We start from the raw sequence: 13,981 nt of genomic DNA, 5'->3' as shown, positions 1-13,981 counted from the left end.
ATCAAAAGCTACAGTCAAGGAGGTCAATTAAGAAGAGCAAAGAAAAATAGAGGCAGAGAGATTTAGGAAGAAAGTTTATAGTCAGGATTTGAAATTGAGATATTCCTTAACCTGGATGGGGGTTAGTAAATGAATGAGTGACAGGGATAGCAGTATTTTGGATTTAATTTATTAGTTCAAATTTACAAAGGGTAGAATGTAGGAGACTAAAAAAGGTTATGTTAGTGTACTCAGATGTGGGAAACAAAACAAAAAAATGAGAATTGCCTAAAAATGTCCAGAAAACCCCTCCCTTCTCATTTTAAAAGCAATCAAGAAAATTTATTTGTCTTTCAAAATCAAATTATATAGAGCTGGAAGTCTACACACAGGTTCTGAATCTAAAATATACTAAATGCTGTGTAGTAATATACACAGGGATTGCTGTTCTCAATAATATAGACTCTGACGGCAGCTCTCTATATTATACAAAGGAAGTGCTGCTCACTGTAACATATACATGGACTGCTGCTCTCTATAATATACACGGGGAATGCTGTTCTCTGTAATATACACAGGGACTGTTGTTCTCTAATATACACAAGGGCCTGCTGAACTCTATAAAATACACAGGCACTTCTATTCTCGATAAAATACACAAGGACTGCTGTTCTCTATAATATACACAGTGATTGCTGTTTTCTGTAATAAATACCGGGACTGTTGTTCTCACGATTATGAAGTTGGGACGATTGTTCTCTATACAATTGTACGGGCACTGCCATTCTCTCTAATAGAGACAGAGACTGTTGATCTCTATAATATACACAAGCACTACCATTCTCTACAATATACACATGGATTGCTCTTCTCTCTAATATAGACAGAGACTCATGTTCTCTATAAGATACACTGGGACTTCTATTCTCTAGGCAGGGACTGCAGATCTCCATGATGTAGACAGGGTTTTCCAGGGATTTGGAGGAGAGGATTGGCAAAACGATTCTGGGTAGGAGTGAAAGGAACAGTGTGGTCATTATGGGAGACTTTAACTTCCCCAACATTGACTGGAAATGCTATAACTCCAGTATGTCGGATAGACCAGTTTTTGTCCAATGTGTGCAAGAGGGTTTCCTGACACAGTATGTCGAAGGGCCAACAAGAGGGGAGGCCACACTGGATCTGGTACTTGGTAATGAACCAGGTCAGGTGTTTGATTTAGTGGTAGGTGAGCATTTTGGAGAGAGCGACCATAATTTGGTTACATTTAGTTTAGCGATGGAAAGGGATAGGTACATGCCACAGGGCAAGAGTTATAGATGGGGCAAGGGCAATTATAATGTGATTAGGCAAGACTTGAGAGGCAAAGAATGGGGTAGCAAAATGCAGGGGATGGGGAGAATCGAAATGTGGAGCTGGTTTAAGCATGTCCTTGATAGGTATGTCCTGGTCAGGCAGGGAGGAAGTGATAAGGTAAGGGAACCAGGGTTTACTAAAGAAAGTGTATCTCTTGTTAAGTGGAAGAAGGAGGCTTATATGACAATAAAATGAGGCAATGGAGAGTTACAGATTAGCTAGGAAGGGTTTAAGAGTTAAGAGCAAAGAGAGGACGTGAGCAGTTTTCAGCAGGTAAAATAAACGAGAACCCCACAGCTTTCTATAGGTATGTGTGGAATAAAAAGATGACTAGGATAGGAATAGTGCCAGTCAAAGACAGAAGATGGAAGTTGAGTGTGGACCCTGAAGATTGAAGCGATGTGAAACAAATATTTCTCATGTGTTTTCACTCAGGAAAAGGAGAATATTGTAAAGGAGAAGACGGAGATATGGGCTATTAGACTAGAAAGAATTCAGTTAGTGAGGAGGAGGTGTTATCAATCCTAGAAGGTGTGAAAGTAGATAAGTCCCCTGGACTGGATGGGATTTATCTGAGGATTCTCTGGGAAGCTAGGGAGGAGATGGCAGAGTCTTTGGCCTTGATCTTTGAGTCGTCATTGTGTACAGGTTTAGTACCAGAGGACTGGAGGATTGCAGATGTTGTGCCCTTGTTCAAGAAGGGCAGTAGAGATGACCCAGGTAATTACAGCCCAATGAGCCTTATGTCTGTTGGAGAAAAGCTTTGGAAAGGATTATAAGAGAGGATTTATAATCCATCTAGCAAGCAACAATTTGATTGGAGATGGTCTACATGATTTCGTCAAGGACAGGTCATGTCTCTCAAACCTCAGAGTTTTTTGAGAAGGTGACCAAGCATGTGGATAAGGGTAGGGCAGTTGATGTGGTGTAAAGCTTTTGATAAAGTTCCATATGGTAGGCGTTTGGAGAAAATGCAGAGGCATGGGGTTGAAGGTGATTTAGCAGTTTGGATTAGAAACTGGTTTTCTGTAAAAAGGCAGTGAGTGGTTGTTGATGGAAAATATTCAGCCTGGAGTCTGGTTACTAGTGGTGTGCCACAAAGATCTGTTTTGGGACCAGTGCTGTTTGTCATTTATAAAAATGACTTTGACACAGGCATAGCTGGATGGGTTAGTAAGTTTGCCGATGACACTAAAGTCGGTGGAGTGGCGGAAAGTGTGGAAACATGTTGCAGGGGACTTGGATAAACTGCAGAATTGGGCTGAGAGGTGGCAAATGGAGTTCAATGCAGCTAAATATGAGGAGATTCACTTTGGGAGGAATAACAGGAAGGCAGAATACTGGGTCAATGGAAAGATTATTGGTATTGTGGATGTGCAGAGGAATCTTGGTGACCACGTACATAGATCCCTGAAAGTTGCCACCCAGGTTGATAGTGCTGTTAAGAAGGCATACGGTGTGTTAGGTTCCATTGGTAGAGGGATTGAGTTCCGGAGCCGTGATGTCCTGCTGCCACTGTACAAAACACTAGTGCCACCGCACTTGGAATATTTTGTGTGCAGTTCTGGTCACCCCATTACAGGAAGGATGTGGAAGCATTGGAAAAGGTGCAGAGGAGATTTACTAGGATCTTGCATGGTCTGGAGGAGGGACTTATGAGGAAAGGCTGAGGGACTTGGGTCTGTTCTCATTGGAAAGAAGAAGGCTAAGAGGGGATTTAATAGAGACATACAAGATGATCAGAGAATTAGATAGGGTAGACAGTGAAAGTCTTTTTCCTTGGATAATGACGTCAGCTTGTACGAGGGGGCATAGCTGCAAATTGAGGGGTGATAGATTTAAGATAGATGCCAGAGGCAGGTTCTTTACTCAAAGGGTGGGAAGGGTATGGAATGCTCTGCCTGCCAATGTAGTTAACTTTAGGGGCATTTAAACAGTCCTTGGCTAAGCATATGGATGATGGGATTGTGGGGGGGGGGTGGGGGGGGGGGGGCTTAGATTAGTCCACAGCTCAGTGTAACATCGAGGGCCAAAGGGCCTGTTCTGCACTGTATTGTTCTATGTAGTATCAAAATGTACTTTTGTTTGCAATTATTGCACAGATTAATTAATTATTAAGCTTTAAAACATCTTCATTACTGTAAGGGTTTGGGTCATCACCCCTTACTCAATAATAACACTCAGTTTTTACATTGTAGTTTTTTTCTAGATTGGAACAACAGCAAACATCCTTGTTTCAAAAGCTTGTCAATAGTATTAATTACTTAGTAAAGCCTGATTTACACTCCTATTGAACACCTGCAGGCCTCCAGTGTTTGCACTGTGGTAAAAGTGAGAGAACACTGCCAATGTTGAGTTATATGAGAGGGGCTACATAAGGAAAATATCCCAAGGTGTTTTGCGGTAGTAGTATGAACAAGATTTCTAACCAGGCCATCTAAGGCATTAGGCAGTGATTTGCTACACCAATGAAAAAGTCCCTTTGCTAAAATGATGGATGAGCCCTTAAAGGGAATGAAGCAACCAAGCAGGCTTCCTCTTCCCAGAGTCTGGAGACAGTTTAAATTTTAATTATTTCAGCACCATTTGAAAAAGAAACTTAAACCCTTTCCTCTCACTCAATCATGTCCTCCCTCGCTATTCAACCTGCCAATAGGCCTTTCGACAGCATCAGCTCTCTCTCTCAATACTTCCCACCATTCACTTACCTCCCCTGGGGATAGGAGCTCAGATCCCAGGACTGCTTTTGTCTCTGGGTAATCAGGTAGCAATGAGGTCATGAGACGGCCAAGGTAATATCATATCCAGTCAAACGTCGACAGGCATGGGATTTTGGGAGTAATTTTGGAGCAGAGATCGGAACGAACGCCTATACTGTAGCATAGTAGAGTCCCTTTGGCCCATTGAGTTTGTGCTGACCACCTATACTAACCCCAATTTCCAGCACTTGGCCCATAGTCTTGAATTTTATGACAATTCAAATGCTGATCAAGTTTGAGAGGATTCCCATCTCTACCATTCTCCCAGACAGTGCATTCCAATTTCCTACAACCCTCTGGCTCAGTGGTTAGCACTGCTGCCTCTCTGCGCCAGCGACCCAGGCTCAATTCCAGCCTTTGGCAACTGTCTCTGTGGAGTTTGTACGTTCTCCCTATGTCTGCTTGGGTATCCTCCAGTTTCCCCCCTCAATCCAAAAAAATGTCAGATTAGGTGAATTGGGCAGGTTAAGTTGTCCATAGTGTTTAGGGATGTGCAGATTAGGTGCATTGGTCAGGGGTAAATATAGGGTAGGGAAATGGGTCTGTTTGTGTTACTCTTCGGAGGGTCAGTGTGGACATTTTGGGCTGAAGGGCTTGTTTCCATACTGTAGGGATTCTATATGAAATTTATGCCCTCTTCAACTTGGGGAAACAGTTTCCGTCCTGTCCATACCTTATAATTCTATATACTTCAATCATTTCTCTCCGCTTTCTCTGCTCTAACAAAACCAGAGCTTTTCTAGCAACTTCCTGGTGAATCTCTTCTGCAGCCCCTCCAGTGCAGTCACATCCTTCCTCTAGTGCAGTGACCAGGTGCGCACGTAGTATTCCAGTTGTAGCCAAACCAAAGTTTTATACAGCTTCAACATAACTTCCCTGACCTCAAATCTTTGTCACCAGTGATAAAGGCAAGTGTCGTGTCTGCCGTCTTAAGTATCCTATTAGCCTGTCCTGCTGCTTTCACTGATCTATGAACAAGCACCCCAAGATTCCTCTGAACTTCCTAATGTCCTACCATTCATTTAGTATTCCGTTATCATGGTACATCTTCCAAGTGTATTACCTCACAATTCTACACACTCCACCTTCAAGCTCATTACTGGCAGAGACTCCCTCCTGCTCTTTTTCAGATCCTTCTCTGCCTTCCCGAGTATATCAAATGATTGGTGATGGCAGAGCCACAACCTCCTGCATGGTGGCTGCGGGATTGGCCAGAGTAACTGCTCAAGCTTGTATAAATGCAGCTTTCCTACCTCCTGCCTGCCCTTGTCTTAGATTCTATCTCTGGAGGTGCAGCAAGTGCAGGAGGGAGCCTGTAATTGGAAGAACTTGCATGTATGACTGGATCTTGCACCCCTCCCACTTACTGCCCCAGTCACAGCTCTGCAGTCAGTTCCTACATTTACATATGCACATGAATATGCAAGGAATGGAGAGGGACCAAGGACAGGCAGAAGGGATTAGTTTAATTTGGCATCATGTTCAGCACTGCGTTGTGGACCGATGGGACCCATTCCTGTGCTATGCAGTTTGATGTCCCAATATAGCAGAGTTGCAGAAGTTTTTAACCCCATGCTATATTATCTTTTTAATATTTATATATAATATTGAAAACAGTGGATTTCCAAGACGCTGATATCAGAAATAAAGTCTCAGGAATTTATCACTTGTTTATTAAATTTGCAGGGGAGGAAAATCATTTTTAAAGAAAAATCTAGTGGTGAAAACATAAATCCTTTAATACCAGGAACATGTTACATCCCTGATGAAAGCGAAAGCCTGGTAAAGAAGCAGCTTTGATAGAACGCCTTTGAGGAGTGTGATGTGGCGGTGCCAGTGTTGGACTGGGGCAGATCAGGTCAGAAGTCACATGACACCAGTTAGAGTCCAACAGGTTAATTTGAAATCACAAGCTTTTCAAGTGCTGCTCCTTCAGATGAAGTGAAGTACACAGGCTTAAACTTTATAGGCAGAGAGATCAAAAGAAAGTACAAATGGTGTGAGTGGAGTGTCGCCAAGCTGCATAATAAGTCTCTGCAGGTGATCAAATGTGTCAAACAGTGAAAGTAAAGTGTCCACAGCTGAATAGCAAGTGAAGGGATGGTAATCGGATCATAGATCATCATGGTTTACAGAGGAACACCACAGCTTAGCGGGGATAGTTCGAGGCAAGGCTATTGATGGCACCTCAGTTAAAATCCCAGGTGTTCAAGATGCTACGATTAAGTAATTGCAGTTATCTCTGAGGGGAGTCAGACTAGAAATGTTTAGTGATGGGGCAAGGCAATGTAACAGGGATTTTAAACCCTAGGATAAGAATTTTTAAAATCAACACAGCAGGCCATTTGGCCCATCATGTTTGCAATGATTCTCAAAAGGAGCAATTTACTGAGTACTGCTCGCTGGTCTCCTATTTGTATTCCAGTATATACTTCCCTCTCAGATATTCAATATCCTCTTAAATATCTACATCATAATCTCAGCCAGATCCCAACCACTTACTGCAGGAAAAAGCTTTTTCTCATATCACTACTACTTATTTTGACAATTTAACTTAAACTTGTACCTACTAATTCTTGATCCTTCCATCATGGGAACAGTCTTTCCCTACTGACTCCATCCAGAGTCCTCATGATTTTGAAAATGACCTTTTAACCTTCTCTTCAATAAAAACAATTCCAATTCTACCAACCTAACTACATAATTGAAGTACAACATCCTTGAAAATATTCTCAATCTCTCCTGCACTCTCTCCAAAACCTTTGTGTGTCCCTTTTGAGAGTGGATCTCTCTTGGAAATTAGAAGTGTCAACTCCTCTAGTAATTGGAAATAGTGGTTGTGATAGATTTGATTTAAGCTAGACTTTTAGATGAGTTCTCACAGTAGGATGACAGGATTCTGAGTGATGGTGGCACATGGTAATCACTTGACTGGCAATCCAGAATACAAAACCAAGTTTCGGAGCCATAGGTTTGAATCTCTCCATGGCAGAAGGTGAAATTTCAATTTGAAAAAATCTGGAATGAACAGTTGGATGCCATGTAAGAACCCATCTAATTCACTGCTGTCATTTTATAAAAGGAAACTTGCTCTTGCCTGGTCTGGCCTACATATGATTCCAAATCCACATCAATGTGGTTTGACCTTAATTGCCCTCTGAGCAGCAAGGAATGGGCAATAGATGCTAACCCAAACAGCAGCGCTCACATCCCATGAATGAACTCAAAAGTCCAGAAGAAATATCGGAAGTGGGAGAAGATAAAATGTTAGGCTGGCAGTCTGGCTTTGAGGCAGTGAGCTCTATTCACAATGTTATGGAGGAGTTTAAAAGAAACCATTTTAAAGTTCTTCATCCTAATAGAATTATGTTGGCAAGACTCTACTAAAGTAATGAAATAGGCATTTAAAATAAATACAGCATGCCTTAATCTTTATTAATTTTGGATTTTTCTTTGTCTTCAGCGGCAAGTCCTCAAGCAAAACCCAAATATGAGAAGAATGAACGTGATGATTGGTGGCCCAAGCCCTCTGCTGCTGATCCGGAATGTAAAATGCAGTGACCGTTCTTTGGGGCAAAGGAATAGCTCATTAACTTCATTCACGAAGGCACTATTGAAATTGTCACGAGGACCCATTTAATGATGAAACAGATTGTATACTCTTGCGAGAGCCGAGTAGCTCGATTTGTTAATAATATTTTACTCTAATCTCACTTGCAGAGGTCACAGAACAGCTAGTCTGATTCAAATTGTCACACTGATGCACTGGGTGCTGTTCTAATGAGGGTAAAAGGAAATTGGTTCTGAATCTAACTGTGGTAAACCTTTCCAAGCAATGCTGGATTTCCAAATTTGGAAAAAGTTGCACTTCCAACACACATTTCTTGTAGCATCAAAATATTTTTGCAAAAGTGTCTCTGTAGCCAGAATTAACCATTTAGCAGCAAAGTTTGTGGCAAGTTGTCAAAGGCTTGAGTGGGTTTTTTGTTAATTACATGAAATATTATCCTGGCTAACACTAGGCAATGTTTCAAAAACCTGTCACCATAGTGATGGTTTCAGCAACCAGTATTGAAGTTCTGTTATAAATGTATTCACTTTTATACTAAAAGTTTCTACTATTGACATTTTCTTGCAAAAATAAAGGCATTTTTTCTAATGAATAAGACATTTTTTTGGTTTTGCTAATACATGGTACTAAATTGCCATTGCTGAGCACTCAAAGGTTGTTAAAATATCATTTAACCTTCATAGATTGCAAAAACACAGTATTTGAGGGGAAAGTAAGTTGCTCTGTTTTTTTCATTCATTCGTGGGATGTGTGCAGGAGTAACATTTATTGCCTATCCCATTGTGCCTGACAGTCTGCTGAGCCATGCTCTGCAGTGAATTTTGTGAGGGTATGCCCACAGTGCTATTGGGGTGAGTGCTGAAATCACCCAGTTAGACCATCCACCCCCCCACCACCACCACCTTTTTCTCACACCCGACCTCCCAGTTAGTGTCTATCACTCAGCACACCCCCTCACCCCGCCCCCTTCCTCCCAGTCAGTCACTCCTGCAGTGACTCTCTCAGTAAAAGGACAGCTGCTTTTAGAGCAACAGAAGGAGAAACAAAAATCTTCCAGTGTGCAGGAATAAAGCAGCTGCTGCTGTGGAGAAGCAGGAGTCTTGCTTTCTGTGCAAAAGGAAGGGAACTGAACAAAAGATTTTTGGAGATTTGTGGAACAAGGAGTCACCAAGTGGGCTTTCCTGCTGGAATCCAATTTGGAAACTCTGGCTGAATGGACCAGCTTTTGAAGGGCATTGGAACTTCTAATAGAAGTGAGCCAGTTGGAGAATCAGGAGCAACTCTGGGCTTGTCCTCATAATGCTACAGGTAAGCCAGATGTGCAGTGCAGAGTGGAAAAAGTTGTCAAGATGTATCACTTACTTAATGCATAAGTGCCTTTTTAATTCAATGCATTAGTTGCCAATCAAGTAATATTTTGATTGATATTGTTTTTAGATTGGATACAATAAAAGTCTTAATCTGAAATCTTGTCGTTTGATTATTTTTGGTCATTTGGGAGATTCCTTTTTATTAGTTTCAACAGGGAAACAAGGAAAGAAAAGCTAAAGCCGAGAATGGTTTTGTTCTCCAGTAGCAGACATTTGCCGATGAGAAATTGCCTGTTTATAAATCATACATTGTAAAAGTGTGTAAGAGAAATTTAAGAATAATGGACAGAATTTCAAAATTAGGTCATTTAGGAAGGGAAAATGTTAGTAGAAATCTGGAGTTCTACCTTGACAACTGAGAATTTTGAGTTTTCAAGACTGACATCGACACATTTTTGTTGGGCAAAGCTGCCAAGAGGTATAATAAGATTCCTGAAGAAGGGCTCATGCCCAAAACGTCGATTCTCCTGCTCCTTGGATGCTGCCTAACCTGCTGCGCTTTTCCAGCAACACATTTTCATCTCTGATCTCCAGCATCTGCAGTCCTCACTTTCTCCAAGAGGTATAATAAGGCAGGTAGTTGAAGGTGTGGTATAGATCAACAGTGATCTAATTGAATAGCAATTGAGTTTAAGGGAATGAGAACTTGACCAAGAGTCAGCCAATTTAGTCCCTCAAACATTTTCTCTCTCAATTATGTCATGATTGTGACCTATAGCCTAATTCCATTTGCCCTTACCCTATGACTACTGAAAATATTTGGGGCTGCACAGTGGCTCAGTGGTTGACACTGCTGCGTCACAGTGCCAGGGACCCGGGTTCACTTCCTGTCTGTGGAGTTTGCACATTCTCCCTGTGTCTGCGTGGGTTTCCTCCGGTTTCTTCCCACAGTCCAAGAGGTGTAGGTTAGGTGAATTGACCATGCTAAATTGCCCACAGTGTAGATACATTAGGCAGGGGTAAATACAGCGTAGGGGAATGAATGTGGATGGGTTACTCTTCAGAGAGTCGGTGTGGACTTGTTGGGCCGAAGGGCCTGTTTCCATACTGTAGGGAATCCAATCTAATCAAACCTAGCATATTCTTAATGCCTTTGGTTAACAAATCTATCAATCATCTTTGTGGAAGAGAATTCCGAAATTCTAAAATTCTTTGCAAATAGAAATTTTCCTCCTGATAGTCCAAACTAAAGGGTCCGATCTATGCTCTCCCCATCCTCGAATCCCCAATTAGTGAAAACAATTTCTCTAAATCTATGTTCCACTTTAATGTACTCTGAAAACATTGATCAAATCACATTTTAAACTTCTAAATACTGGAGAACACATGACATGTACTATTTCTTCTCCATTTAATCCTCTGATGTCCTGGAGTAACTAATAGATCTGCTCCCTCCCTCTCAGACAAAATTATGCATCTTAAGGTGGTGCCCAGAAGTGTTCTGGGTGTGATCTAACTAGGGTTTTATATTGTTGATGCAAGAATACTGACCCTTTGTCATATATCCTTTCTTTTAAAAAAAAGCTGATATTGTGACACCTTTTGATTTTCTTTGTGTCTGTTTAACATTTTTAAACCAACGAATCTGAACACCACCTTCCTGCTCCTCATCCATAGAGCCAGTCTTGGCAATTTGTTCAGCACTGCCCTTTAAACCCTTACTACGATTTTCAAAATGGGACCTGGTACTCCAGTTAAGCCATTGCTTTTGTAAAGGTTCTTAATATATTCCTTGCTTTTGTACTTCATAAATAAAGGTCAGGATCCCGTGTGCCTTTTTAAAACACTTTCTCAATCCTCCCTGCAATCATTCAATGTCGACTTCTTAAAATTCTGATCTTTGTGTTACCCTCATTGTTCTTCCTAGCAACATGTAGCACTTTACTGAATGTCTTTTAGAAATTCATGTGCACACCATCGATTGCACTGCACTCATCAACTCTGTTCCCTCATCGAAGATCTCTGAATAGTTAAACAGTCTTTTTTTAAAAAAATCCATGCTGACTTTCCTTAACTAATTCATACTTGTTAAAGTAACTGTTAGTTTTGTCTTGTATTATCAGTTCTGTTGGTTTTCCCGTCACCAAGATTAAACAATGGAATCAGTTTTCAACCCCAACAATACTATGACATTTGAAACATTTTAAAAAGTGCTGGAGCAACTCAATAGGTCTGGCAGTATCTGTGGAGAGAGAGAAATAAAGTTAATGTTTTGAAGAGTCATATAGGACTCAAGACATTAACTCTCTTTCACTCTCCACAGGTGTTGCCAGGCTTGAGTTTCTTAAGCAATTGTTTTTAATTCAGATTTTCACCACACTCTATTTTGTTTGTCTATTAATATATTTCAGAGCTGAAAGGGCCTGGACAAAGACTGTTTTAGGCTTTTGACAAAAGGAGAGGAAGAGAAGCAAGTGGAGAAAATGGTGAGGGTATCCAGAATAAAAGACAGTTGAGAATTATAGATGCTTGGTGTACTTGGTTAAAAATTGGATGGCTTTGCTGACAGAAAACCGATGTAAGTAAGACACTAGGGGGCAGTGTAGGGGAGGAACTGGGTGTAAACAAAATGAAGGATAATGGTGATGCTGTGAAGCTGTTGCAATCAATGTTAAGTCATGAAAGCTATAATGTGCTGATGCGGAAAATGAGGCACCTTTCCTCCAGCTTGGATTGAGCTTCTCTGGAGTAGGCCTAAGACAAAAATGTTAACATGAGAGTAAGAATTGGAAAGGCATGGTCACTCTTAGAATGGAAGAATTCTGCAAAGCAGTCACCCAGTCTACATTTAGTTTTGCCATTGTAGAAGAGATTGCATAGTGTGTAGCAGTAAGTGAAATGCTGCTTTACCTGCGGGGTATATTTGAGGCTTGAGGCAAGGGGGGGTAAAAGGGCAGGTATTGTAACCTTTCTGATTGGATGGTAAAGTTCCCTGGGGACTGTTGGGAGCGGCCCTTGTTGAATTCCAAGGGTGGGGAGGAAAAGATGTTTGGTGGCGTACCTGATATTTAAAAACTAAAATGCATCCAACTTCTGAATTCAGTGTTTCAAACCAAACACACGTTCAGATACTGATTGCAGTCTGTCACCTTTAATATGTTTCCCCAGATGTGTCCAGCTGTTTATTTGATGGCACTATCAGTTAAAATACAGCTTCACGTGAGAATGTAAATGGACTTTTACTTTTCTGATAACTGCAGTTAGTAGGTTAGTTTCTCTCAGCAAGGTTCTTTTCAGTTGGGCTAACAAGATCAATGCATTTCCTCTATTTTGTTAACTTATACAATTAATTTTGTGCATGTTGCTATTCCACTATGAAATCTTTAATTATGAGTATGGTTTTAATTCTGTCCTAATTCTCTCTTCTACAGAAAGGATAGCATTTAGCCAGATATTCTTTCAGGACTGTCTTTTGTCTGTAGATCTATGATCAGTGATTATAAATCCTTGAAACTCAAGACCAATATACAATAGTTTGTCCTTAGTGACATCCCTTCATTACGCAGGTGATAACCTCATATTAAGACTAGTGAGAGCTGTGGGGTTAATCTCTGTCTAAAAGTTAAGTGATCACTTCTTGAAAACTGAATCATATTTCTCTCTTTAAAAACTAAAAAAATCAAGTCGTGCAATAGGAAGAAAAATCAATAGCTGTATTATTTTGGCGTGACTAATTAATCTGATCAGCTTGTTCTTTACACTCAAACTCAATAAAAGCAACTTCATTTATAAATGTACAGTTAACATTTTACAATAACATAAGATCATTCTAGTACCAATTCTGTAACTGTTGTTTTCCCTGAGTACACAGAGTGGAGAGGTGGGAGAGCTTCTTCAAACTTTTACACAAGAACAGACTAGTTGTCATTGTGTTACTTTCAGCTTCAGGGTCGAGTGGAATGAGATAAAGTGTTCTCTGTGTGCATCAGTAAAAGGATAGCAATTCTGGGTGATTATATCCTTGTAAAATCTTGCTGTGCCTGGACCTGTAGTATTTGTTCCAGTTTAGTCCGATTTGAATGTTGCCTCTCAAATGTACTCATCAGTCTATATTTACCTTCTGTGTGTTTTACGTTGCTTAATCACTAAGCAACTTTCCCTTTATATAAACTAACTCTATCCTACGCAGTATAACATTGAGAGACAAATGTCAATACAAGAAGGTGACTACACATTACTGACCATGCGTCTGCTGCAGGAGAATGAGGTTTTAACTGTTCTCTCCTTGTTCTTACTTTGCATTTTGGATAAGTTCCTCGAACTAGTGCTGGCTATTGATTTCCATTTCTTCATCCCATTTTAGATCTTACCAATTTGTAGTTTTGCTAAAATAGCAGTTGCTTTCACTATTCATGAACCAAAGACAGTTAATTTTGACCATTTATACTTTCTGACCTGGAGTTGATTAGAATGAAAGCTAACGACCTTGCCCTTTTCTGTCTTTAATTTCCTTGACTTTTACCACCCTTTGCGCTCCTCTGATTCTGGCAACCTGCACATTTCACAAGCCACCAATTGGTGGCTCTTCCAGCAAGTTTTCAGTTCAATACTATATTTCCTTACATGCCTCAGTGTCACATTTCATTTGATGACAGTCTTACAAAACACATTTGGCAGTGTTACTTCATTGAAGGCATTACATGACCACAACCGGTTTTCATTGTATTAGTTTTTAAACAATAGTGAATCTCTTGCTTGTGCTAACTTGAATGGATCTGGACGTTGCCCAAGCAACAGAACTCATGACCCCAAGACATTTTTTCTCCAACTACTCTCTATTTCAACTTGGATAGATTAACTTCTCTTCTTTGGGACTTGCTTAGTTGCTGAAAGATGTTTTGTTGGACAAGCCACCAAAGACAGAAGTTTTGAAATAATCACCATCGGGGCAAAAAAAAAATGTTCAAGATGCTGTATCTTTTGTTTACAGATTTAATAGAGGAAAT

General features: G+C 40.5%; 1 protein-coding gene across 3 annotated transcripts in view; it reads left to right on the top strand.

Moving 5' to 3' along the window:
* Positions 1–9,132, top strand: part of cenpe (centromere protein E) — a 116,010-nt gene extending 106,878 nt beyond the window's left edge. For all 3 annotated transcript variants that reach the window (XM_087994949.1, XM_087994952.1, XM_087994945.1), the window contains one exon: positions 7,558–9,132. In XM_087994949.1, coding sequence (XP_087851075.1) covers positions 7,558–7,655 — 98 coding nt within the window. In that variant the 3' untranslated portion in view covers positions 7,656–9,132. The remainder of the gene's footprint in view (positions 1–7,557) is intronic.
* Positions 9,133–13,981: the final 4,849 nt, after the last annotated feature.

This window comes from Chiloscyllium plagiosum, unplaced genomic scaffold (assembly GCF_037043375.1).
Source record: "Chiloscyllium plagiosum isolate Xiang-an unplaced genomic scaffold, Cpla_swu_hap1 HiC_scaffold_2, whole genome shotgun sequence".
NCBI lineage: Eukaryota > Metazoa > Chordata > Chondrichthyes > Orectolobiformes > Hemiscylliidae > Chiloscyllium > Chiloscyllium plagiosum.
This window is presented reverse-complemented; position numbering and strand designations above follow the sequence as displayed.